General features: G+C 37.9%; 1 protein-coding gene across 1 annotated transcript in view; it reads right to left on the reverse strand.

The window, feature by feature from the left end:
- Positions 1-27,327, reverse strand: part of PIK3C2G (phosphatidylinositol-4-phosphate 3-kinase, catalytic subunit type 2 gamma) — a 204,163-nt gene that overhangs the window by 46,442 nt on the left and 130,394 nt on the right. The window contains exons 24-26 of the mRNA XM_010566333.1: positions 24,779-24,948; positions 9,613-9,769; positions 4,997-5,106 (exon numbers count right to left, since the gene is read on the reverse strand). Of these exons, the coding sequence (XP_010564635.1) occupies positions 4,997-5,106; positions 9,613-9,769; positions 24,779-24,948 (437 nt within the window). The remainder of the gene's footprint in view (positions 1-4,996; positions 5,107-9,612; positions 9,770-24,778; positions 24,949-27,327) is intronic.

A 27,327-nucleotide genomic window follows, 5' to 3' on the forward strand; every position in this document is an offset into this window, starting at 1 on the left:
TTGTGTAGTATGCCCGCAGCACCTCTTAACAGACTTTTCCAGAATATTACTGCTTTCAGAGATGTACCTTTTCTAATTTTTAGCAGCATTTATTCATGGACAGTTGAAATTTTTTTGTGTGTACAGCAGTAATAACCGTTCAGTTTAATACCTATATATGTGATAGTATACAGGCAATCATATTCTTTTTTCCCCTGATTTTGCTAGGCTTTAAAATACACATTTACTTTCAGACTAATTCTGATCCCACAGGCTGAACACATCAGGTACTCTCCTGAAGTGCATCTTCCAGCCTAGTTTCCCTACCAGTCCTCCTATGCGCCTCTCCCAGGACAGAGAACATTCCTCTCCCCTGAGCTGGTGGCATGTGGGGTTTGTACAACAGTATGAATGCCTCAAACAACAGAAATTCAAGGAGGAAATCCACCTTCTGTTCCTTTGAAACACATATACCAGGATCTTTACAAGTAAACGCTTGAATGCCACTGAAAGAAACTTTAGTACTGTAGTTTTGTCTATGCCTTTTCAGAAGTCACCAGCTTTCACTGGTGTTTCAGCTGTTTGGGAGATTTCTTGCTGAAATCTCTGCAGCCACCTGAGAAAGAGGGATTGGCTGATCAGTTTGAGATTAGGAGTTACTGTGAACTGTCCAGTTTTGCAACTGCTGGCATTTGTGATTTGGAGTGGATATGCTTGACGTGGGCAATGACGGGTACCTAACAAATGATTCTGTTAATAAATAAGTAAAGGCAGCAGCTGACCCAAGCAGTATCCCCCTCAATCAGGCTGCTGAAGATATGCAATGGCACTTCCCTGGTAATTGTCAGATCCACTGTGCATCTCTTATTCATGGGTTTCTATGAGTGGGTTAGATTGCATACTGCAATCAATTGAAATCAACTCCATTCACTGCATTAGGCTAACTTTAATCCCTTAAAAATAATTTTAAATACACATTCCTTTACAGGCACATTAAAAATGTCAGGCAGCATGCCACACCGTGCTGACATTTGAAGACATCTGCAGAAAACCAAAGAGGAAATTTATATCCAGAGTTAAGACAGGTTTCCAGTTTCTGGTAAAACTGTGTTGTCAGGGGAAGAGGAAAGGAGGGAGGGGAAAGGATCAAATTGAGTTTCAAGGATCAAACTGAGTTCAGGGCAGATGCTGGAGAGACAACAATGTTTCATTTGGCACTAGGTGCACAGAACTGACAAGCAAACACAGAAACTCTTGTTTAACTCTCAATTGCTGCCTTGTTTATCCACGATCTGAGGGTGCGACCTTCCAGAAGGCTGTAAGCTGTGAGGCTTAACACTGAGGCTCATCAGCTCATAACAGTGAACTGACCCAATGTGAGAAGAATACAGTACACAAATGAGACCACTGATTGTTGAACATGTCTTAAATCAAGAATTAGAGCAAAGGAATTTGGTAAAAGGCAGAATGCTTTATGATCCTCAAAGGGGTCAGTATGTTACAGTCCAAACTCCAGTAGCATTATTCTGTTGGCTAAAAAGGTGATGGCAAAGAACAAATTAACATTGTTCTGCCAGGAATATTTGTGACATCGTTCATCATTTCATGTTGTTTTTAAACAATGGTAGAGTCAATGTCAGTATTATTGCTCAAACCAAACTCAGACAATTGCTAAAAGCAACCTATTTCTACAGAAATACAGAGAAATACTGTTCTCCTATTTCCACTAGCAGAAGATTGGGGTTTTCAGCAGATACATTATATGATTGAATCTGAAAGATTACAATAACTATCTTGTACTTACAACAAGAAATAACTTTCGGTTGGCAGTGTTTAACATTCCAATGACCACGCTCCTTGTCTAGAAAAGAACTTTTTAAAAACAATGAAGTGTTTTTGGAAGTAATTATGAAGAAAAAGGGAGCTACAAATTGTGAAGGATTTCAGAGCTACTGGAAGTTATGCTAATAATCAGAACTTTCAATTTCCTTGGCTTTCTAAGGACAGCTTGAAAAAATGATACAGGAATAAGCTGCAGAGTGACCATGAGAAGTGTGTAACTGGATTTCTTTCTCACCCAGACATTTTGTATAACAAGGAGGTAGGGAAGAATTTTCTGAAGGACAGGAATAAAGATGACGTAGGTAATGGAAAGCTCACAAAAATCTCAATATATTAACATTCCTGGGGGCAGGTAGCAAAATGCTTATACAGAGAGGTATATTCTGCATGGATATGGCTATTATACCATCCCAAAGTCTTTATTTTGAAAAGTGCCTGGATACACTTTTCAGAAGTTAAAATACTGCTAGACACAAAGCCTGATGTTCTACCCTTATTTAAACATGTAGAAATGTTAGTTAATACACGTGTTGAATTAACACAAATTATGTTCAAACATGAATAGAAATTAGAATAAAGCAAAAAAAACCCCAAACCTCCAGGAGAAATGAGATCCCTGGAAATTTATGAGCTAATGGCAAGAGACTTTCTTCTTGCAAATGAGCATATATAATACAAACATACCCTAAGAGTATTAAAGAACAAAATATGCACCCTAGCAATATCTGACTTTTCTATGTGATGTAATGATCTCTATGGACAATAACAAACCTATACTTCAGCATTTTGAAGGAAATTGGAACAATAGCTCCAGAGTTCACTAAAAACATTTTAGCAGAAAATACAGTTTCAAATAAGAACAGAGCCTGCAGCACTGGACAGATGGGCACCATGATGCCAAGCAGGACTTGAGTGGCTTTCCACTGTGAAGGCCTTCATTTCCTTAACACTAACCCTAACAAGAAATCTAATGGGAAGAAGGACATGCTGGCATCTGAGTCCTACCTATAGTCTCTCTGGGCTGAACAGGATTTCCTAACCCTAATACGAACATCTACCCAGCAACAAAGCGCACCAACTCTGCTTACTTCCAAACCAGTGTGGAGCCACATCTTCCTAGTGCCAGCTGTTCCACATGCTTTGGCTGAGAAAGACTGCAGGTGAACTCCCACTCTGAAGTCCCTCACTTCCTTCACCATAACCCTCAAAACACCATAACCACCTTGCCCACCTCCAAGAAACAGCATGGAGCTACAGCTCTGTCCTGAACCCAGCCTTCATCCTTTGTCTTCCAGCTGAGCAAGACTGCAGTGATATTAACCCTAACCATAACCTTAGTCCTACCCAGCTGAAAAGGATACTGATCCTTTCCACCCCCAGAAGAGTGCTGGGCACGAGCTCTGAACTTTGCATGACACTAATGCAATTTTCACTTGGAAGACTCACATTTCCCTATTTGTTATGTATAACCTAGCCTTTTTTCACTAGTTAAATGAATTGGTTTTTTTAACCCACAAGAGACAGACACAACCACCCAAACTCTTTGACAGAATCAAGACTTTTACAATTTAATTAGAAACTACATGTTTCCTATTTGAAGTGGAAATATAAGTCTGTAATTTGGGAATATATAAAATTTTAAAGGAAAGGATAAGGTAGGAGTTGACGGTAAATGTGAAGCAGTAATTAAATTTTAAAATAAAACAATCTTGCTAAAGGGCAAGAGTGAAAGCATATGAAAAAACAAGTGTTAAAAGAGAAGGAACTCAGTGCTCTGCTGTGTATAACGTAATGGAACAACAGTTTTGTTTGAGAAGTTCCTCTCTTTCTTTTCAAAGAAGGGTCTTCCTTAAACTTCTCTAGGTCTCCGTTCCAGCCTTCTCCAAACCTGCCGCCTCCGTTTCCAATTCTAATACACGAAGAGGAGACATATAAACAACATAATTCAGATTGCTCCAAATCTTCATATGGGCCTCTGTAATAGCAATGAGACTGGCTCAGCTGCTCCAGTTCAAGCTTTCACCTCATTTATTCATTGCAGTATGCCCTCTGGCTGTACTGAAGGGTAGGGGGATTGCTCTTGCCTCAAGGCAGTTTGCACCATGCAGAGAGCTGTGCTGCCTTATGGGAGTGTCCTTTAGGGCTCTGAATTTGAAAGGAGCCCTTCACTCAGAGTCCAGCGCTCTGAACTGGATACGTGCCCTGCACCTGCACCAGAGGAGGAGGTCAGAAGACTCTGGCTTGCTTTGCATGTGTACTTGGTGTCCAGGGTGCGTGAATTCATAGACTCCTTGGGAAATGATGGTGCTGCACAGGACAGGCTCTGAAAACGGAGATTTTTTCTCACACTGTGCCTAGAATGGGAAAGTAGGTTTCCAAATCCAGAGAGTCTCCACTGGCTCCATCTAGAGCATCATCACATCAACTGCTGGAATTACATGTAATGCAGAGGCCTGACCTGAAAGATCAGGACTGAGGCCTTCAAACTGATTTTATACACATCAGCTGTAGCTCCTCATCAATAATCCCGAGTTATTATCACAGGGTTTCATTACCCCAACACAAATCAAGCTTTAAACATACCTGTATTCACACACAATGCTTTTCTGGGACAGATCTGTTAAGTGCTTAAAAGGAAGTATCAGTACCATTTTGTAGATGGAAAAACTACGGCTAACAGAGGGAAAGTAACTTGCCTGAGACAACACAGAAAGTCAAAAGGAGAACAGAAAAGGGACTAAAATGCAGGAATTCCAGGTCCTCACTCAGTCCATTAACAAGTTGAACCTTTTTATGCAGTCCAAATCCTGTTGCATGTAGCTGTTGCATTTAAAAGCAGAGAGGAAAGCTGACTAGACGTAAGCCAGGATGGTTTCACCGTGAAAGCCAAAGAAATCTCTAGGCGCTGAATAAGTGACTTGTTACAAGTGTACCACAAATGCACAACTGTTTCTTCCAGAAATTTGAGGAGATTGGTTATAACACGCATAAGGGATGGACATTTTAAAAGTAAACACATGAAGACCAGTTATCCTTTCGTGTAATTTCACTGATTACAACCTCTTAACATAAAAGAAAAACTGCCTTTTTTTGTTTGTTTGGTTGTTTTTTTTGTTTGACAGCTTTGCTTCATGCCTGAAGGAGATAAATTTTCTGGATTATATTCTGGTTTTACCTTGTAAAGTAGCTTGTAGCCTGTAGGTCTGAGTCCTGAGGACGGAGGTTATCATACACATACTTCAGATCCTGGATGCTGTTTAGCTCGGGCAACCCTGCATGCAGCATCTTAAAGTAAAGACATATAATTAGTCCACTGTTCTATTGAAAAGAAATTTAAATTAAATGGGGCTAACTGAGAATAGAAAGGTTTTACTCCAAAAGATCTTCTTGTAAAACACAAAGGTCTGCTGATCTGAAAAGCGGTTCTGATGCTAGAGCAATGCCTGGAATACTAAAGTGAATATATTGCATTGTAAACCTTCACACTGAGGTACTGGAAAGAGGCATGGGCCAAAATCACCGATCCATTTTAGTTATTTATTTTCTCATCGGATATCATAACCTCAATATGTGCATTCCTAAGATTCCTTCACAGCCTTCCAATGGTGATAAAGGGAAGGCAACCAAATTCAGCCACCTGAACAATAGTAACCACGTTTCTGTTATGCTCACAGTGTTATCTTGGTCCTAATCCAATTTAGCGCAACATCACCTTCTCATTTGTAACTACTGATTTCACCATTACTGCTCTGGACTCCTCCTGCAAAGGGATCATAGATTCACTCCCTTTACAGTCAATGGAGCAGAAAAGTTTCTTTAGATGCCAAATCACAGCAGGAGCCCTGACTTAGGCACTGAGAACTGCCCTTTGAAGGGGGAATCATTCTCCATCAAAGAGGGATGGAGCTGTTCTAGTTACTTGGCCAAGTTAGGTTCAAGAGACAAATAATGCAAATATTCCCCTTGCAAAGTAACAACATGAGTAGGGTAGACAACTGAGTGCATCCAATTGCCCATACAGCTCTCTCCAGGCATTTTAAAATGTCAACAACAAAAATAATTTTTACTCACTTCAAAACCTACTGATTTTTCTCAACAATCACAGTAGAGCTGAAAGTGATGCTTTGTGTGTAATGGAGAAAAAAAATCACTCCTTCACATTGCTCAGAAGGAAATGTATCTGAATTTGCAGTCACCGCTGTGCATTTTCTTTACTCCTTCAAACCTTCTTAATATTTTTAAGTCAAATTTCAATATTTTGTATATTTTTTTTGTTTGGCATTATGAGGAAAACCTTGCTTCACATCAGACCCAATCTATACTACCACTGGACGGTTAGAATTCTGTCTCACAGAGTTCTGGCTAGCAAGGAGCAGAGAGGCAGAAAGCTCAATGAGATGAATTTAAGTGAGTTGAAAGCACGGACAATAACAACATTCAGCACTTAAGGACACACAGTGCTATTTATCTGTATGCCTTCAACCCATTTATAAAAGATGATAACAGCTCCTGTCTCCTTTAAAGAAAAAAAAAAAAAGTGTTGTTGCATAGGCAGATTAATCTTCTTGCCCTGCATTAGAAAAGGGAACAATATCAGATATGAACATAATCTTAATAATCTGTAGTGCAACTGAAAAACACGATTTTTTTAGGTTCTCTGCATTGTAGAAGGTGGAAAACCATTTGCTGAAGCAAAACAAAAGACTTTAGCTGGGCAGTACCTACACAGTGCTTTGCTGGCTGCAAGGGGGTCCTAGAGGCTTATTATACTGCTTCATCCCTTTTGCTCCATATAGCATATCTTTTGTGTTTCCAGTCCCTGATCGAGGATGCTTCTGGGTACTGTGGCTAGTGATACTAGACGCTAATTAGACAAGACATGGAACAACTGTTCGGAAAACAACTACAGGTTGCCTAGGGCAACTCAAACATCACTAGATGCCTAAGTTTAAGTGCCTGCATTGCTCTCCTCGTTTGGCCACACATATGTCTTGACCTACCACACTTGGTTATCCCAGGCCTTCTGACTCACTGAGTGGAGCTGCCTACACTCTCCTTGGGCCTGGATTCAGAGCCGGTGTGTGATGCTCAGCCCACCATCCCATGAAAAATGAATAGTCCTGGAATGTACTTTCCATGCATTAGACATCCCAGATGGGGATGTTTCCTGATCCTCTTTTCCCAGATGGTGTTTCTGAGTTTAGAAGAGTGAAATGACTTGTATGGGGACACAGGATTCTTGAGTCTTAGATTTGCTCTGTCTAGGTACTGTCTCCTGTTTTATACTATTAGGTTGACCTCTTTCTTGTCACAACAGAGGCAAGTGGACCAATTACTTGCTGTCTAGTGTCACCTCTAAGCCCCTTTTAATAATTTTCTACCTGAAAAATTTTTATAACAATAATGGATTTTGCATTTCTTTAAACTAGTCAAAAGGTGTTTGTGTCCTGCAATCACCCTCTTTATAATACTTCACATCAACTCTTTAATGAGAGCAAAGCTGATGAACTACAGGCATTTACGCAGCTGAACTCTGCCAGCATACTCTTGGGTCTCCCACAGATGTTTCTGCTTCTGAAAGTGATGGAAACTTCATGGATTATTTCTTACTCTCAGTAGCAAATGTCAGTACAGCTCTAGAAACTGCTGCTCACCACCAAGAAAATGCATTAATTCCCAAACTGGGCCAAACCCCCTAAATTGTTCATATTCATGGTTTGCTAGAAACCACTAAGAGTTACTGACCATCCAGGGCACAGTTTACTGCTCCTGTGAAGTACTGTACTTTTTGGAAATAGCCTTATTGTATAGATTATTTTAACCATGTTTTATAAATAGCATCTCAGGAAACAGAATGTGAGAGAGGAAGGAAAGATTAATAATGCAGATTTCCAGACAGTGAGAGAAATCTTAGACTGTCATTGATACAAATAAGCAGTGGTTAGATTATCTTGCCCCTCCATGATAACATCTGATATTCTGCATGGAAATGAATTCAAAGTGGAACGACTTCACAGCCTATTCATTTTTCTAGAAGTGACCCATGCACCTAAAACATTTTGATACTTACAGTTTCTGACCAACACCCCATTTCAAGTGCCAACCCAGATTCACCTTTCCAAACATCACTGGCAAAACCAAGGTGTTTCTCTTGTTTGTTTAATTTCCTTTGATATGAAGTGCTCATTGATAGGGTGCGAGTACGCTGTCAGTTATTTTTCCATTATGAAATGCAATACAATTGACAATTGACTGAACTGCAGCCCAGTGACAAATATTAAAACATATCTGTATGCTGACTTTTAGCTCAGCACTATTACCTCTCCTTAAAGATCAGCAGAAACAAAAGACACAGCATGTCCTGAATATAGACAAACCAGAACTATACCAGGCAGAGATAGCTAGTTATTTCAGGGCTCCTGCCGGGAACATTTTCTCTTTGTTATCCCAGAGTAATCTAAAATCATTATCTCTGCTGCTTGCAGAAAAAGGGACTGCACTGGGGACAAGGAGGTGGGCAGAAGATGTAGCTATATTTGCAGCATGCAGTTTTAGGCAACCTGTTCAGAAATGCAGGGATTACTGCTGTGGATGAGAGAGCAAGGGTGCTCCTGAGTTTTCCAGAGGCTCTTTAACTTAGACAGTATCTCCTACAACAGCACTCTGCACTGCTTTCAGTGCGAAATTATGCTTTCTGATGGGAACTCAGTTTTGCTGCACCTTTGTGACTACTTAGAAGCAGGGTTAAGAGATCTGGGGAAATCCCTCCTGCTCTATATTGGGAAATCACTCACTGTACCACTGCGTGTGAATCCATGGACAAGACAGAAGAAATAAGGTGAGCAAGTTCTCACCATTTCTTCCCTCCCCATTGCAGAAGTTGGAGACGATAAAGTAGTGTTTACAGAGCAACTTCTTGGCTGTACCCCAACCCCAGCAGGGGTTCTGTTTATAAGGTTGTGTAGATTTTTTCATGCACAGACCAGTCACCTAGGTTTTGCACGGGGCCCTGGACTTAAGTTTTGGATTAATATCTTAGCCAAGCAACTTAGCAAATATTAGTTAATTTAATATTCTCATTCTACCCATGAAGGGAAAATCATTAACCTTTCACACACAAGTAAATAGAGGCATAAAGCAGTTATGGAATCTGCCCAGCATGTGAATTGGTAGGAATATTTAAGGGATAAAAACTCCCAGAGGTCTTAAAATCCTATACAAAAGGATTTTTAAACCTGTCAATATGGGTAAGTGCTCTTTCTTTTCTGTGTTTGCCATCCTAAGAAGGGAGCGTGGAAATGTGCAAAAAAATATTCTAATGCAACCTTTGTTAGCTGTAGTGCTGCTAGGTACTGTCATATCACTCAGTCTGTGAAATATTTAGTTTACTTTGTCTTGCTATAACCATGAACAGGATTGGTGAGTGGTTTCTTGAAGACCTAGAAAAACGGCTGAGTGAAATTCCTGAAGGCGAAACTTATACCCAACTTCTTTTGCAGTTTTCCGCTATTTTGTAAAAAAGAATGCATTAAAGAAAAAGAAAGAAAAAGAAAGAAAAAGAAAGAAAAAGAAAGAAAGAAAAAAACCCCAGGCAGCTTAGCTTTTCTTTTCTCAGAAATTAGTACTGAAATTGGATAGTTTTTTTGCCCAGGAAGTGCCATCACTAACATTTCCAGCAGAGCAGCTGATACCTCTTCAAATCACAGTGCTACTGGAGGCAGCAGAGAAATGGTAAAAGGGAAGAGGACACCAGAGGAAACTGATTTTTGGTGTCATTGTCAAGCTTCTCACCATCTCCAGCAGGTTCAAGAGTAACTGGCTGTGTCTTCTGACTATGTTATAAGCTCGACAACAAAGCTCCACAAACTCTTGAAAACGCTGTGGGTTTTTTCCACCTTCTGTGATGAAATACTCCATCTCTGATGTGAAGATGAAGGGAGCTCGGTCCCTTGAAAAGAAGAGAACAATTACATGAGAAATTTCACCGAAAATAGCAAATCATGCAAGACAGTTAATATTTGTAACTCATTATTCACATTTGTTTTTCCACTATTAACTTCCTCATTATTTCATCTCTCCCTTCCTCAATGTGGACAGCTTGATCGCTCTCCCTGGTGTCACTGACTAATTGGGGCAGAGACAGGTTTCACAGCAAGAGCTTCCTAGTGAGAAATCCAAAAACTGAACAAGTTTGGAGCTTACACGTTTTCTTCTGGCTCTTCATTGCTTTTCTTTCTAAACTCTCATTGCTTTAATTTCTTGACTCCAGCCTGAAAGTGAAGCTGGAAACAAGTCCTCTCCTGGTATTGAAATATTTAAAAGTTGTTCTCAAAAAGGATGGGATACAAATATCAACTCCCTGCTAGGCAAGAAGGGAATTTAAGAAAAAACCCTACAACTCCACAATCTAACAACAAAAAAATACAACATGTGATGATATCATTAAACATACACCGTTCTGAAGGAATGTTTCTGACTCAGGTTACAACCGAATAAACCTAAATACATTGTTTTGTTTTCTGTACAGTTACTCTGTATTCTATTACCCTAAAGTAAATGAGGTGCAGAATCTGACAGCATGTCTTGCCTTTTTTTCTTATCTCTGGCATAGTTTGTGGCTAAAGCATGCTCTTGCAGAAGAAAACAGATTAGCCAGGCTTCTGCTAATAATCCTATCATTCAATAGTTTCAGAAAGGCCTGATATACTGCATCCTCACACGGACAAAAGTACTGCAGTGATTTACTCATCACAACTGTCTATACAGAGGCATGTAAACAGATTAGAGAGCTATATTCCAAGGAAATAGGTGCTGTGTGTTAACCCTTAATTCAAAGTGAACTCGAATAAACTAAATATTCTTGGGAAGCTTGAATGCAGAAATGAATTTGATGATCTCTGTTTCTTGCTAAAACCTGAAAAGTGGGCTGAGTCCGAACCCACTCTGCTTGCTGATTCATTCATAAATGAGACAGAGAAGTTTTCATAGGATTTGTCCTCATTTTCCCATAAAAACACCTGCCTTGTATTATTGCAGAAGGAAAGTCAAGTTGCCATGAGATTCTAGGCTGCTGCTGGAAGTCTTAGTCTCAAGAAATGTTCAGGTGGCCTTCACATTCTTATGTTTGGAAATTCTTCCTGGTTTACATTGAAGCTAACTTTGAAACCAGACCTCCCATGAGTGTCGTTCACCTCAAAGCAGCCCAGGCCATTAAAGTATTTGATTTTTTTTTAATATATTATTCAATTTTGGGTAGGTAGTACTAGGAATGATGAAGGTCCACAATAGTAATTCTTTCCTTCCACATTTTTCTGCATTATGCAAGATGTGAACTCATAGTGTGACAGTTATTTTGCAGTATGACTGTTACATAGTTACTATGTAGTTTTGTGCTTTAACTCTTGGAGAATTACAAACCTGTGTCTATAACTGACTGCAGAGAGCAAGATTTTCCCAGAATCTTCTTTCTTTCTTTCATTCATTCATTTTTTAGCTTATCTTTTGTTTTAGCAGTGGTATTTAAAATAGACATTAAGTATTAAATAAATTGATACAATTAGAGTCATGGAAGTTAATTTGTTGACGCTAATAAGAAAGAGAGATAGAGCCAGAAAATTAGCAGTGTTAACATTTGGACTTCTGTCCACAGATAAGTGAAATCTAAATCCTGATTTGAAAGCATTTCAGCATCTTGAGAATGTCTAAAACCCAAATCTGTTTCTCATCTGCATTTATGTTTTTGGGCTAAAATATTCCAAGTCAAAACTACTTCTGTAAAGGTCCCATATTATGTATTTTGTTCAAAATTCATATTTAATTTCTGATGTCCAACCGCATCAAGGGACACAATTGCACTGTGAAAACATAGCCCTTTCTAAGCTAGTCCAAATCTCCCACATTAAGCTACTTGAGCTGAAAACAGACACTGCAATCAGAAATTACTTTACTGGAAAAAATATGTGTTTAACATTGTTGGGTTGGGCTGTGGGCCAACTTCCACACAAAGCGATGACTGCAACGTTGGTCAATTCTCTTACTGTTGTTGCAAAACAATCCACTTGAACATATAACTGATATTTTAGTATTTATATTATTTATAGATTAAATTTATTTGTAAGATGATTTTAAGCAGTTTTACAAGGTTCTTAAATTTCTCAGTATCATTTAAGACTGTCTTCTAAGGTGGTAGGCCTGTCCTCCCTTGTTAACTTGCAAAATACGATGTAGCAATTTGCTTTCCCTGGTTTTGCTCAAGATCTTGTGATATCAGAGCTTCTCCCGCAAAGTAAGCCCTGCAACCAGTCAGATGCTGAAGCTCCATTCCTGCACGCGTCCAAGTAAGCTGGCTGCTCATAAAAGGAACGTTTTGCAATTGAAATTAAAAACCCACATAAAACCAACTTAGTATAGGAGACTAGACCCACTAGAAGGAACAACACAATCATTTCTCACGCCAATAATAAAAAGCAAAGTTTCAGTGGGAGGAGATGCTTACTCACTGAAGAGTACATAAAGGATTCTGAAAAACCAGTTGACAGGGATGAATGTCTTTGTATGGGTGCAAAATGTTCCTTGCTGCTTTCACAAACTCCTTGGGAATATAAAAACATAGAAGGGGATAGTCTAAAAATTACTCCAGCAAAATTACAAACAGCCAAGTCAAGTCACCATCCATCATACATGGGAAAATTTACATCAGCAAGAAACGGAGGCTCTTTTAGCCTACATAAGAAAAAAAGCAATGCATGCCCTGGTGTTGCATAAGCATTCTAATTTATCACACACACACGCAAACAAACCTCACACCAGTGCATAGCCTGTCTTTCTGTATTTAAACCAGTACATCTCCAATATCTCTAGCCTTCTTTGTGGCACATAGCTAAGATCATATTACATGATGGCATTTATTCAGAAGATATGCAATGCCTCCAAAGGCCTGGTAATAATAACAACTACGAAAGACATCACTCATTTGGACATAAATGTATTACATAGCTTGCTTACATGAAGTTATCTAAAAGATGTAAACGTGAAACACTTCTTACCCCAGAACATACCCTCAAGATTGCAGCTAAGCCCTATAATACTTTACATCCGTAGGATGTTCAAAGACCAATGACTGTGTTACAACCAATGGGACAAAAGCCCCTTGGCCTAAAATCTGTATCTATTACAGCTTGCTGCCTCCATCAATTAATGAAATGACTAGCATCAGTTTAACAAAACTAGTATGATGAAGTATTTTCAAGTAAAAGCCTTTTACCATATCTCTTCAGGATCATAGAATCATTTGGGTTGGAAAAGACCTTTAAGATCAGTGAGTCCAACCATCAACCATGCCCACTAAACCATGTCCTGAAGTGCCTTGTCTACACGCTTTTTTAATACCTCCAGGGATGGTAAAGACCAGAAGTTTTTTTTTCTTTATGGTGTGCTAAGGAAATAAAGAATTGAAGCATTCTTGAATGACCTCTACTGTATAATGGTAATGCTGGGTACCATCATTTCTAGAAAAAAAAAGCCTTATTGACAGAACTGGTGTGGCTTGAGGTAGACCAAAGATGTACAGCCAACAAGCCTCGCAAAATCATTAAAGCTACCTTACTACAGCTCGCTCACTGTTTTTGTTTTTGTTTTGTTTTTTCCTTTTTTTTTTTTCCCACCAAAGCCCTAGGTGAGATTAATGAGCCCTTTGGTTTTATAATAGAAATCAGTCAAAAAAGCAATACCCCTGTGTATGACAGAGTCTGTTTGCAGTCCTGGACCCTAAAGACTTATACTTTACTATGGCTGCGACAAAGAGTTTACTCAAGTCATTCAGTGAGAAGCAAGGCTAGTTTTATGGTGGTTTTATTCTTTTTTTCTTGGGTACTGCTTTTAGAGATTTAAGATTTTCATGGGAATGTGTTTTGCAGTTCCTCTGGAGATTAAGAATGTTTGGATGATATGTCATGAGTGGGAGGAAAGAAAGGAAACCTCAAGCAACTGAAGAGATCATTATGCAAAAACAAGCTTGGTCTGGGGTGATGGGAACATTTACTGGGACTTCACTGTAGGCTAGAAGTATGCTGCATTCCTAGAAGACCAGTAAGATCATCAGGATTTGTTATGAAACACTAGATGTAAAGTGATTAACAAAGCTTGTAAGGTCAACAATGGTTTTGGTTTTAGTTTTTCCTACCATGAATCTCACGGTACAGAACAGTTAAGAATGATACACTGACTTCCTTTTATCTTAAGTAGAAAAAGCATATGAGATAATCATCAACAAATGACCTTTGCTCTGATCCTATCTAAACTTCCTAATAGTGTAGTTATGGAAAAGTTCAAGTCACACACAGTAATACAATGAGATCAAACCAGTTGTAGTCCAAGTTGTCATATGGACATAGGAGACAATGCGTGGGAAACCATACAGAACTGTTTGCAATTTAATAATCAGCTGCTCAGCAGCATATACCCCCATAAATTCCTTGTCTGCTTTAAAACCATTTTGGCTGAGTCAAGAGTGACTGATAGCATTCAGCATGACTATGTGGAATTTCGATGTATCCAGTAAAATAGGAAAGGCCAAAAAGGGAGTGTTTGAATGCTGGCATCCTTTGCTCTGCAGTAAAAGCCAAAAGCTTGTTGAAGAACACCCTCACACAAAATAAATGAACATGAGTGCTTATTTCTCTAAGCCAAGTGAAAATATCTAATCACAGTAATCATATATTTTTGAAGACACAGAAAAAAACATGAGCAAATGTATTCCTTTCATATGTTAAAGAATGAAACAGTGAACAACTGCACAATACAATTCTTCTCAAGCAAGCATATAAAGAGTCATAAATAAATATATGCCTGCAAAGGGGATCAGAAAAGATACTCCATCTTCCTGCTTACCAGGACAAGATCAACCATAAACATGCTTCTGAGATGCTTCTTTAGCCTATTCTCAAATATTTTTAGTGATACAGTTCTTCTCCAACCTCCCTAGCAAATTTCTGTTTCTGTATCTCCCCTCACAGAGGTTTTTTTCCTTAATGCCTAATCTAACCTTGCTGTGCTTTCATTCTATTAATTCTTGTTCTTTCCTAAGGGAACATGAAGATCCAGTCTTCTTTACAGCAGCCTCTAATGTATTTGCAGACTGTTATTATGTCTTTCCTCAATCTTCTGTAGACAATTGTTTCAACCTTTTCTCATAAGTCTTGTTTTCCAGATGTCTGATAATTTTAATTGCTTTTCTCTGGACTCCTTGTAATTTCTGTGGACTCCTTATCCAATCTTTCTAAAAGTAAAATGTTGAAAATATTCCAGCTGAAGTTTTACCAGTGTCATGTGAAGCAAAATGATTACTTCACATTTCATGCTTTCAAATTCAATATTCTATCAACTCACATTCAACTTGTCTGCAGTATAACTCTGAGATCCCTTTCTGAAAAACTACCTGTCACTGCTAATCCCAGCTTTCACCACAGTCAAAAACTCTTACAATAGGCCTCTACTAAAAAATGAACAAACATTCTCTGTCTCATCATATTGGTTACTAATGAAAATATTGAAAGATGTCAGTCCCCTCACAAACCTTATGGTATGCCATTTGGCATATCCTTCCATCCTGATACTGAAACGCAGCTAGATACTTTCCATTAATGGTTGTTAAAGCAGTTCTGCAATGTAATGGTTTTATCTATGCAGTGCTTTCTTAATTTATGATAATGTTATTTGTGAAAGTTACAGGAGCTCTACTAAGGCTCCATTAACTTACATCAAGTTATAGGATATCTATTCTTTCTCCTCTATCTCACAAAATGATCCTTTCCTGGAAAAAATAACCACTCAAGAAAGGTGAATGCTCCAGGAGAACTCTACAGTGCTTATTATTTTTCTGATCACTGTTACAGGAGATGATAATCTCTTCAGCAAGCATAGCATCTAAATGACGTAAATATATTGCAAGTGACCTCATAAAAGAGCAGTAGTTCTGAGCTTTGTATAAAATATAAATACTTCACTTGCCGGACTTGATGGCAGTTTCCCATTGACTTCAATGACAGTTGCTACCACTTGCATTTTCACTGGCTTGTATTGCAAATCTATGTTCAGATTTGTTTAGAAAACTTTTCTGTTTACTATTTCTTTTAGTGAAGAAATCTTGCTAACAGTTCCACAGATACATGTCTGCTCCTGCAAAGCGTAAACAGCCTCTTGCTAAGACTTTATTCCTCAAATCACCCAGACCTGATGTATACCCATCCACATCTAAATAAAATGACAGTCTAAATTTCAACTGCCAAATAGTAATTACAATGCTATAAAAAGGAATAGAAGAGACAAGTGAATTAGCAAATTTGAAACACCTTTCCAAAACCACAGAATTTATTTCTCCTGAGGGATTTACTCTCAATTGTATTTTTAATAGCTTTTATTCCCAGTAACAGACAGACGGAGAGTCACTTGCCCAAACAGGGAACTCGTGACTAAGCTTCAAGGCAAAAAGGACATATATAGGAAGTGGAAGTAAGGATTGCCTACAGAGGAGAAATATACAAACTCTGCCTGGGTATGCAGAAATGGTGTTAGGGAAGCCAAAGCTCAACTAGAGTTAAAACTGGTGGTGCACATGAAGCGCAACAAGAAGTTCTACTGAGACATCATTAGGAAAAGGATGAACAAAGAAAATGTGGACCTGCTGCCAAGTAGTGATTTAGTGACATGGGAGCACAGACAAGGTGGAGGTACTCATCGCCGCCTTTCTCTCAGTCTTCACTGACAAGGCTCCTAGGTGGTAAGCAGTGAGCTAAGCAGGAGCCAGTGGTGGGCCAAATATGAGCCCTGGAAGCAATGAAGGCCAACAGCATCCTGGGCTGAATTCATAGGAGAGCAGCCGGTAGACACCCTTTACTTAGCACTTGTAACTCCACACCCTGCCAAAACAAGAAGGATGCTGCTAAACTGGAGTAAGTTCAGCAGAAGGCCACCAAGATGTTTGAGGGCTAGAGCACTTGCCTGTGGGGAGAGGCTGAGGTAGGTGGGCTCGTTTACCTAGAACATGAGAAGGTTTTCAGGACACCAACAGCAATTTTCTAGTATCTGTAGGAGGTTATGAAACAGATGGATCCAGGCAAAAATAAGGGAGAAAATTGGAACAGCTAACGTTCTGACTGGCCATAAGAAAAAAACCCCATTCACTATGAGGATAATAAAATATTGAAACAAGTTGCCTGGAGAGATTATCCTGGGAGGTTTTTAAGGTTCAACTGGACATAGCCCTGGGTAAACTGGTCTGAATTTAGTGTTAACCTTATCCCCTTAATACTTACACAGAAAGATTCCTGAATGCCCTGAGCATCCTTGGCTCAGGTAAGCTACATGGCCTGGACATTCAAAACATGCATCTAATATTTTTGACCTACATTCTTCAACCAAATGACCAGGAGTCAAGTCTATACCAGATAACATGTTTTTAAGTCTATATTCTGCCATTTCTGCTGCTGTTTGAGATATCTACTGCATAAAAAGTTTTCTAACTACAAATTTGAAATCTCATTTCTGATTACAGTTTTACCCATATTATTTTTATATTAACAACTATCTTTAGAGGCAGAAACATCAAACTAGAAAGAATCTCCTGAATTCCTTAGGTAACTGAGGACAGTGCTTAAACCACTATGGTCTTATTTATTCATTAAGTTAGTTCTTTTTATGTGTATATCAACTTTGCTATTATCATTATTTTTCAGTGTCAGAGCATTAATGTTAGCTTTCCAGTAAAATCACTGTGTTGCACATACCCGCTATTTTGATCAGTAGTAAAAGAAATATTTCACACATTAGACAGGCCTGTTCTGAAAGATTTATCTGTTTCCGTCAGTAATTGAATTAGTTACATTGAGATTTAATCATTCTTAATGGATATGGTAGAAAACAAGCTATAAAGCTTGCTTAAGCCAAGGGCTCTGATTCATCATTCTGTTAACATATAGTTTCCCCATGTAAACTGAGCCATAGTAACTATTTATTTGTGCCCCTTTGCCTGTGCAAAGTGCGAGGGAATGTGACTTAACTAAAATCCCTTTCATTGTGGGCCAACTGAAGTTAGTGAGTTTGTAAATCATGGAGATTTGATCACACCTGGTCCCGCAGGATTACTATGCTAAGTGACAGTATAGCTAACACAATGTTGACAGCTAAGGTTAGGCATGGTTACAGTTCTTAGCGTAGACCTAGTATTTGCAGCGTTTATTGCCACAGGGACTCATCTGGAACCTTACCTTGTAACAAGGATGTTGGCAAGACTCCTAATGGGAAAGCAGAAACTAGTTTGAGGCATGTCTTGCTGGTTTTCGCTTTGGCTGCATTGCCCCAGTCTCTGCTGCGATCACTAATTATTCTGCAGTATGACCACAGAAATTATTCACTTATGTCCCAGAATTTCAACCATTTTGTACAGTCAGCTGATTGTATATTTTGGAAGAATCCAAAAAAGATCCTCTCTGAAAGATGTACTCTACTTTAATAGCATACATGTCTTCAATAGTTTCAAACATTGTCCTGTTGCAACCATGTGCATCTTACATTGACTGGTTAAAATGCACTACTGTGTCCAGCTCAGGCACCTTCTGAGCTGAGTTAGGATACTCTCTTCAGACAGACACATATAAAGCAGCCTGCGTTCAAAGTCACTAGCAATCAGACTGCATAACAATGTTAAGGTGAATTTAAATCTTTTATATACTTCATGTTCAATACCTGTATTTGAAAGTGCTCAGTACAGCATTCCTGATGCCTTACACCATTTTCTAAGACTGTCAAATTTTTCAGGTTTGCTAGGAGTTTATTACTAACCCTATTGATAAAACACTTGAGAGTTAATTCAGGAGGAGATTGGAGCAATTCCTCTTGTTAATAGGGATTGTTGGACAATTGCTTTTTGTGTTCTGACTGACCCTCAGTAGTGAAAAGATTTTAAAACTCAGACCTAAAAGCAGCCTAAAAATAAATAGAATGACTGGGGTTATATCCCATACCTATCAAACATTCAGGTAACAGGTCTTTTCAATATGAGATGTCTATTTGGAAAACACAGTAATACATGGTTGCAGGAGATCTGTATATCACCAGGCAAAATAGAGAAATAAACCAGTGATGAACAAACTGAATTGCACAGAAATTCCTCAGGGCAGGGGATGAAATCCTACATGAATTAAATATATCAGTGTGCTTTCCAGTTAAGGATGAAGGACAAAGGCATGGTGTGCAGAACAAGCAGAAAAAGATACCAAGACCAAGCAACAGAGATTAATTTAAAAGTGCTTGATGTATACTTGACTGTGTGTGAGAACAGCTCCCCCTGAATATAAACGTACGCTTGACTGGGTGTGAGAACAGCTCCCCCCGAACATAAAAAGGTATGTATAGAAAGCTTTTGGAGAAAGACATACAATAAAATGTTTCTGATGGAAGGAGGAAAGAGAAAATACGTCTCTGTAACCAGTTATACTTTGAAAAGGATAACAAATAAAATCATATAATCAAAATGAACAGTGAACAGGATGTCTTTTTCCCCTTTTATTTCTGTTTTATTGTTAAAATTCCTGTCTCTAGAGTCTCATTCTACAAAAAATCACGTGGTGACTAATAGAAAGAGAAGGAGGGAAGAGGAGAGGGCAGGAAGAAATCTCTGAAGCAGGAAGTTGATAGAGAGTCACTTCCATAACTCAGGTGCAGTAAATCTCCCAAAGTGGAGGGAATTCCATTGGTGGCTCTGAAGGCATCAGACAATTTCTCTAGCCCAGATGATTGTTAACAAGAATACATGATAACTCCTTCAAGGAAGTGGCTGTTCCTGAAGATAGGAAAGCAGTTTATGCCTTGCTTGAACTGATTGAAAAGCCAGAAAGGACACCGAGAGTTGTGGCAGATAACAACTGGTTTCCCGGGAACTCAATTCAGCAGAAGAACAATGCGCTTGGATGAACAAAACTGGATAGGGTCAAATCCATTCAAATCCATACGGGTGCTGTATGGAGAAACAGTGCCTTTCTTAACTGTCTAGGCACTTTGAAAAGGATAATAAAAAAAATTAAGGATACAAAGTGGACAGTGAACATAATTTACTCTGATTTCAAAAAGCTTTAGTTGAATGCCCTCCACAAGAGGCTACTACTGAAAATAAATAACCAATGGTAAAGGGCAAACTATTGTCCAGGCTCGATAATCAGAGAAAGCATCAAGCAACAACAATAAATACCTACTCTTCAAGGCAGACAAAGATAACAGAAGTGCATCTGAAATTCACGACTGCAACTTGTGCTGCTCCATATGTTCTCAGACTCAGCTTGTGCTTTTGGTGTTTAATTCAGGGCAATTAGACACACTTGACTTTCAGAAGTGATGGACTTCTTGCTTCATAAACTCAAGCCCCTTTAGGCCTTGTTACCTCGGAGGTGACATTGCTTCACCTTTAGGTCTTCCTGCAAAGATTTATGTGTATGACTATCTTTAAACATCTGTATAATCTTATTAAGATCATTGGGGCTACGAAGGTGCTTCAAGTCATGAAATTAAATCTTTATAGGATTTCAGTTAGAGATTTTTGGAGGGTGGCATACAGGAAGTTCTGAAAGTGGATGGTGGCAAAGGATTCGGAGTTAGCAGTTCAGAGAAACTGATAATTCCAGATCCATCATGTCAGAAAAATAAATTTAAACTGCAGAAAATGAATTGATAAATAGGCATACTAAAAATTCCTGATGAAATCTTGCAGCGGGTAATACAGGATAGTCCAACAGTTTTCATGCACAAATTTAGAAAATGAAAAGTGATTATATTTTGAGTTTTTACTTTCAAGTTTTAGACTCTTCTTTTGATGATTACCCTAAATAAAATTTAAATAAGGCAAAAAGGAAAAAGTAAAATCTGAAATTCTCAAATTTCTATCTTCCCTTTCTCCCATTTTTTCCTATTTTTAGGAAAAAGAACACATGTAGATACTATGTAGTCAAAGAACACAGATAAAACTTATTTTTCCCTGTCTGTATACCAACTTTTCTCTTTTAGAAAGAAAGACCTGAAAAGTAATTTTTTCAAATAAAAAGTTCCAGTGGGACAATAACACTCATTTTAGGTTGTTAACACTAAAAATGAAATGTTTTACTTTTAAAATAAAAAGAGGCACTTCTACTTTTCTACATGCTCAGACTTTCTTAAGTGCTTTTCAATATAGGAAAACACTGACATAGGAAGAAAGTGTGGGAAACATAATTTTCCCATATTTTTGAAACTTCCTTCAAAAACTGGAATTTCCCAATGGAATAGTTAGGCTGCCTCTAGTAATTAACTTTGTAGAAGAAAACCAGCTTAGGAGATTTAACTTCTGGGAAAACCACGCCAAGACACAGGATTAGTTTGGCAAAGAGACAATAGAGTCTCTGTGATTAAGATCAGGAAAAAGAAAGGCCAGTGAGTGTTGTAAATAATGAGGATGACTGGGTATTAAAAAAAAAAAAAAGGACATCTAGGCTATCAAAAGGTGAATTTAGAGTGTGCCATAATCTGGACTACTCCATAACTCACCATCAGGTTTCAGACTACACATCATTGACTGAAAAAATATAGATGACAATGTTGGAAGTTACTGGTAATGGAGAGGATGAGACTGCTGAAGTTAGGATTACTTCAGTTAACACAGGATTTAAATAAATTTCTTATTGCTTAATTCACCAAAGAAGAAATGTTCCAAAGGAACTTGTCAGAACTGAAAAGAAGAAAACAAAAGCAAAGAAAGCATGGCAGGGGCAACCATAAGCCAGACACCATCTTCCATACCATTTGATGACTGACCTAGTCCCATATGATTACCTGGATAATATTACACTTACTCAAGTTGGAGTGGGTCTAAGATGATTGCCACAGAATACTCAGTAGATAAAGAATAGGATGGTTATATGGAATTAAAGGAGAAATGTTTCTTCATACAGTTTGAAGTGTACCTGCAGAATTCACTGCTTTAGGGGAACATAGAGTCAAATGTGGTGGCTGGATTAGAGAATGAAAGAAGGAATATTTTATTACCACTAACAAATTGTGTCATCCAGTATGATTTAAAAAAAAAAAAAAAGATAATGAAATCTCATGGTTCAGTAGGAAAGTTCCCTGTGGGACTTTGAGAATTATTCCTCTGCCAAGCTCTCTTATGCTATTGCTTAGATACATCATATGTCTCCTTCCAACATGTCTTCTGAAACATTAGTTCCTAGACCCAAGTAAAGACAGGTTATTAGTACTATTTAACGTATTTGCTGTACTGTGAAGGTTCATGGAACTGGAAAAAACAGAAAGTTCCTGATTCCTCTTCCCTCTGAAATAGTAAAGAGCTGAGCTACTGATTTGTGCCTTGGACTCAAAACTAAGCAGATTTATTGGACATCATTTAAAGATGAGGGCAGGAATTATAAAATTTAACTAATCCCTTGTTGGGGTATTATACAATCATGAATGCAAAAGTAAGCATGACTGCATGAATCATATCAGCTTCAAAGGGTTCTCTGAAGACTCATACTGGATTTGATAGAAAGAACTGCAGCCCATGGCTGACAGCGTGCGATTCTCAAAGCTGCCATGTATGCCTTTCACTTTACTTACAACAGAAGAAATGCTCCATATGCAGAACATTGCAGAGGACCTATCCTCATGAAACTTTATGAGGAATAAGAGTTTGGTAATGGGAAAAAGCATTCCCTGAGAACAGAAAATGGACAGCTGTGGCAAGCAGCTTCCTAAATTCTGAAAGGAATGACTGTTTTAAAGAGTTCATAGAGGGACTCTTTTTCTATAAGCCTTCATTCATTTGCATAGACTTAATTTTACAAAAAAAAACCCCAGTTGCATGTATGTATAGGGATTTGTATCAGATGCTTTTCATTTGTTAAAGCCACCTATAGAACTTCACAAGTATATGTATAGCATCTACTGTACAAAACCCCAAGGGTCAGCACTAATAATTCTAAATATTTGAAAGCATTGTGCTGCTGTTTTATCAATATTATTTTAGGGGTATGTTCTTGGTGGGGGTGCAAAGAACTCAACTAAAAAATCTAATAAGAACTTAAATAAAAATCTAATATGAAGAGCTGTTAAAGAAACTAGAGGCTAAACCTATTTCAGGACTTGCCTTGTGGGAATGAGTAGATAGAAATAACACTGAGAGTTCCAAATTTTGAGTGCCTGAAATTTATGGGATGTAGAAATGTGATATCCTTGTGTTCCTGTGTTACAAATAATATGTTACATTTCGTGAAGGTGCATACAGCTCATGAGAGCTATAGTCGTTAATATTTTATCTGCTCCGTTACATGTAGGTATGAGGAAGACAACCATTGTCCCATGATGTTCAGAACCTGCTGTTAAGTGTGAGTCCTAGTTTTACTAGGGACCTCTATGAATGGAGGTCCTAAAATGTATTATTTTATTCTATAATTTAAAAGCAATATATTGCATGGAGAAACAGGAAAAAAATGGTTGCTGTTTATGGAAGTGACTGTATTTTAAGTCGTTTTCATAGACTTAATAAGAAGGTGTGGTACGACCGAGTTGTAAAACTGTAAAATTAACATCTATTTTTATTATTGCTAATCCACGATTTCTGTTTAAATTTGGTTGTTGTGTCCCCCCCCATATTTTCTTCACCCTGTTGTTCACTCCAACTAGATAATTCTTCGCTCATGTATAATTACTGCTCAGGGAAATTCCTGTTAGTCTCCAAAAGGAGGTTTGCTGGAGTCAGGCATGCAGCACTTGACTCAGAGTGTGCATGAGTATCTTTCTTTATTACTCTGTTCTGCTTTATTCTTTCCACAGCAAATAAGTAGGATTAAGGGAGCATATCTTGAATGATTGACGATAATTCTGAGCACTGCAACTAAATCTTTTGACTGCCTGGCTTAGAAATACTTATTATCCCCATCAGCTTCCCTCATACCAATACTCCCACGCTTATTTCCATCTAACACACTGAGATAGCCTAAAATAGTCAAAGGCCAGCTTAAAACAAAACAAAACAACAACAACAACAACAACAACAAAGTAAAAAGAAAGGAACAATTAGATCAAACTTAATTTGGGAATAGTTCTGGAAATTATTAGGAAACATGGAGGGAAGACACACACACACACAACTCATTTTGTCAGCATTAGGGATCCTTTATCCATTCTCTACTCTGCTATAACAGGTTCTTTGTGTTTTGCACATACTGGTATTATCATACCTATTCTTATTCCATCCCAATTCATTCCTCCATAGTATGTTCACATTAGGAACTAGAATACATGATCACACTATTTTATTTATCTTTGTCATGGGATAGTTACATCATAGATAGATAGAAACACAGAAAAATCACAGTCTTTTTTAGGTAAAATCAGATATTTGCAAAACAGCACCTGAGTTCAGTGTGGTTAGATGTAAAACTTAAAAGATAATGAAAAAGTTTGCAATTTTACCCACAGAGGCATAATGTAATTATGCTCCATGTCTGTTTGGAAAATTTGGTTTCTTCTCCGAATATGGGAAGAAAATGGTCAATTAGATACATCTATGGTTTTGGATCCATTATAGGATCACTCCTCTGTTAGAAGAAAACAATGGACATCAGAATTCCTTTGGCATAGGCCAGGCTACTATTCTGGACACTACTAAACTGCATCTTTCAATCTCTGACCAAACAAGGATTTAGATTAATTTTTTTTAGACTGAAAGGGGATCTCCAACAACTCCTTTTAATTCCTTTCCCAGTAATTCCTATACTTTTGAGAGGTTTTGTGAACAACAAAAAGATGTTGTTTTGGAAAATTCAGAAAGAAAAAAAAGCATGATCTCATTTGTGTTTTTTTCCATGGGAGTTGATAAGGCTGTGAAATTTCAGATCATTGTTTAAAGTTTACTATGTGCGTCACTATAGATACTAACCTTCTTATGCTTCCAAATGTCTGTGCGTGACCTAAAAATCTTCCAAAATCTATGTGGAACATGCGTCCAGCATTTGTCAGCATTATGTTGTCACTGTGTCGATCACAGACTCCCAGAATGAAGGTAACAACACACCAACCAGCGCAGGAATAAAAGAAATTCCTTACTGCCTAGTTAGTAAAACAAAAGCATTTACTAGAAATATACAGGCATATTTGTTTGTGATGCTAACAATAAAAGCAAAAATTGGAGTTCTACAAATGCTACGCATGTTGCTAAAATTTTAACAGACAGGTGTTTGTAGGAACGGTACTCAAGTAATACACAAACTTCAAAATTACGATGCAAGAACAATTTTGTGCATGAGGTTTTCACCTTGTGTTTTACAGATACTTGGAATTCTATGGAAAACTTCTAAGGTGAAACGTACCTAGGGAAAGCAAGCTTCTTGGCATGAAGCTGACATTTTCTGTTCAATAGCCTGCAGGTATATTGTAAAAACAATTGTTTGCAAATTAGTTGTAAATCCACAAATTTAACCATTTACTTTGTAAAGAAAGTATGTTATTTTTCACCCACTGTACTGTTCTGTACCTACACAGGTCTTTTTTCTCCAGAACTCAGTTGCTTTTCTCAAATCCTAATAAAACAAGTCTTGCAATATTCCAACCCAAAGAATTAAACCCTATTTTACAGAAATGAACTGAAACAAAGAAAGGCTAAATTGTTTTCTGCTCATAGCATCTGCGAATCTGAATAGACTACGGGATCAAACCTAGCATTGTGCAGAGAGACCCAAGAGAGTGATTAAATGAAAAACAAGTCTAGCAGTCATGTTTAATATAACCTCCTCCTCTGATGCTCTTCCACGTGGTCAAGATGTTTACTTTCATGGTCAGTCTGCTTCGTGTAAGTAGACTGGCTCATTCAGATCTATCTCATGAATCTCTTTACAATATTACATTGTGGCATCACTCTTAGCCAAAAATGTGCCCATGGCAGACGTAGCAAAATGTACAAGCTAATGACCTGCTCACCAGGCACTCACAGGTGGATTCCAAGTTTTCTGCTAACTTCAGTGGGGAGTATTTAACAACTAAGACTTATCCTAGTATAAGAATCTACCCAATCTCTTTAACAACACACATATTCAGTGTCCTCTTTGAAAGCAGGGTTATTCCTGATTCAGGCGATGATCACTCTTCTCCCCCAAAGCATAAGGAATAGCTTTTGTCTTTTTTTAATCTTACCTACTACAGTTTAAGAATTGAAAATGCAGTTCTTACTCAGAAGTTTTAATCTTTCATGAATCTAAATCACAAAGCAATTAATTTATATAGAAACCCAAGAAATCCGAACCTGTGACCTTTATGTTTTTGGACAAGACCTATATTAACCAAAGTAAATCATTATTTAGGCATTCAAGTTTTCCCTGTAGATGCAGGGTGCCACCTGCAATGGCTGATATGGATGACAGCACTGTGGAAGACTTGTGTGACAGCACAAGAGTTGGCTGAATTTTATGTCTAACTGTACTACTTACTCATTTTGATGACCTTGGATAAAACACCTAAGCTTTCTGTGATCTTGTTCACTCAACTGTAAAATGAGGATATTAAAGCTTATTCTGCATTAGCTTTTTGAGCACCTGACATACAGTATTGTATGAGTAAAAAATTATTAAGGAGTAAAGAAAGAGAAAAGTTCATTCACCATTGAGTACAAAGTGAATGCATAGTAGTAATTTTATGCATGCCCTATGCAATCGGATCTGACTGCATTTTATATGTTTAAAAAATTGAAAGAAAATGGGTAGAAATTGGGTTTAGAATATTCCACATTAATGGTACTTTTAACAAACTGCAGCAGCAGCAAGGAAACAGGTTTTCAATCAATAACTAATAGTATCTCACTTTTCAATCGAAATGTTGGCTGCACTTCTACCATAATACTGTAAACATACAAACTTGCAAAAAAACCCCCCCAAAACCACCTATACAGATTGTTCCTGTTTAATTGAATCAAGATGATATACTAGGAATTCAAGTGTTCTTACTGAAAATGTGGATGAACAAATGCCTATGGTATAATTACAAAATTACTAAAGTTTATCAAACATATTTATGCTATACATCTACTAATGAACTCTTATAAAACACTTCATTTTCAGAGTGGTAAACACTGAAAGCTCCCCTTTAAATTTAAAATTTTGGCTACTAATCTACTGTGGGCACAGAGTAGGGTTCTAAAAATTGTCCCAGCAACACAAACTTTAAAAAGTTTTTCATGGGCCTCAGAACATACTCAGCCAACAAAGAATTAATAGAAAGAGTTCCTTGGGAAACTTCTGCTTCTATAAACAAAATTTCCAATTTTTTGGCTCATGCATAATGTCTAGTTTCATAAAATCAGATGCATTACGTGGGATCACACAACGTGATATGAAAAGCATGATCTTATGTATCATATGACTAGGTAGTTTTGCTAAAACAGCTTTCTAAAACTATGGGTATTGACATGGTCATTTCCAAATGCAGGAAATCCACCGA

The sequence above is a fragment of the Haliaeetus leucocephalus genome, unplaced genomic scaffold (assembly GCF_000737465.1).
Source record: "Haliaeetus leucocephalus isolate CR32 unplaced genomic scaffold, Haliaeetus_leucocephalus-4.0 Scaffold206, whole genome shotgun sequence".
Lineage (NCBI taxonomy): Eukaryota > Metazoa > Chordata > Aves > Accipitriformes > Accipitridae > Haliaeetus > Haliaeetus leucocephalus.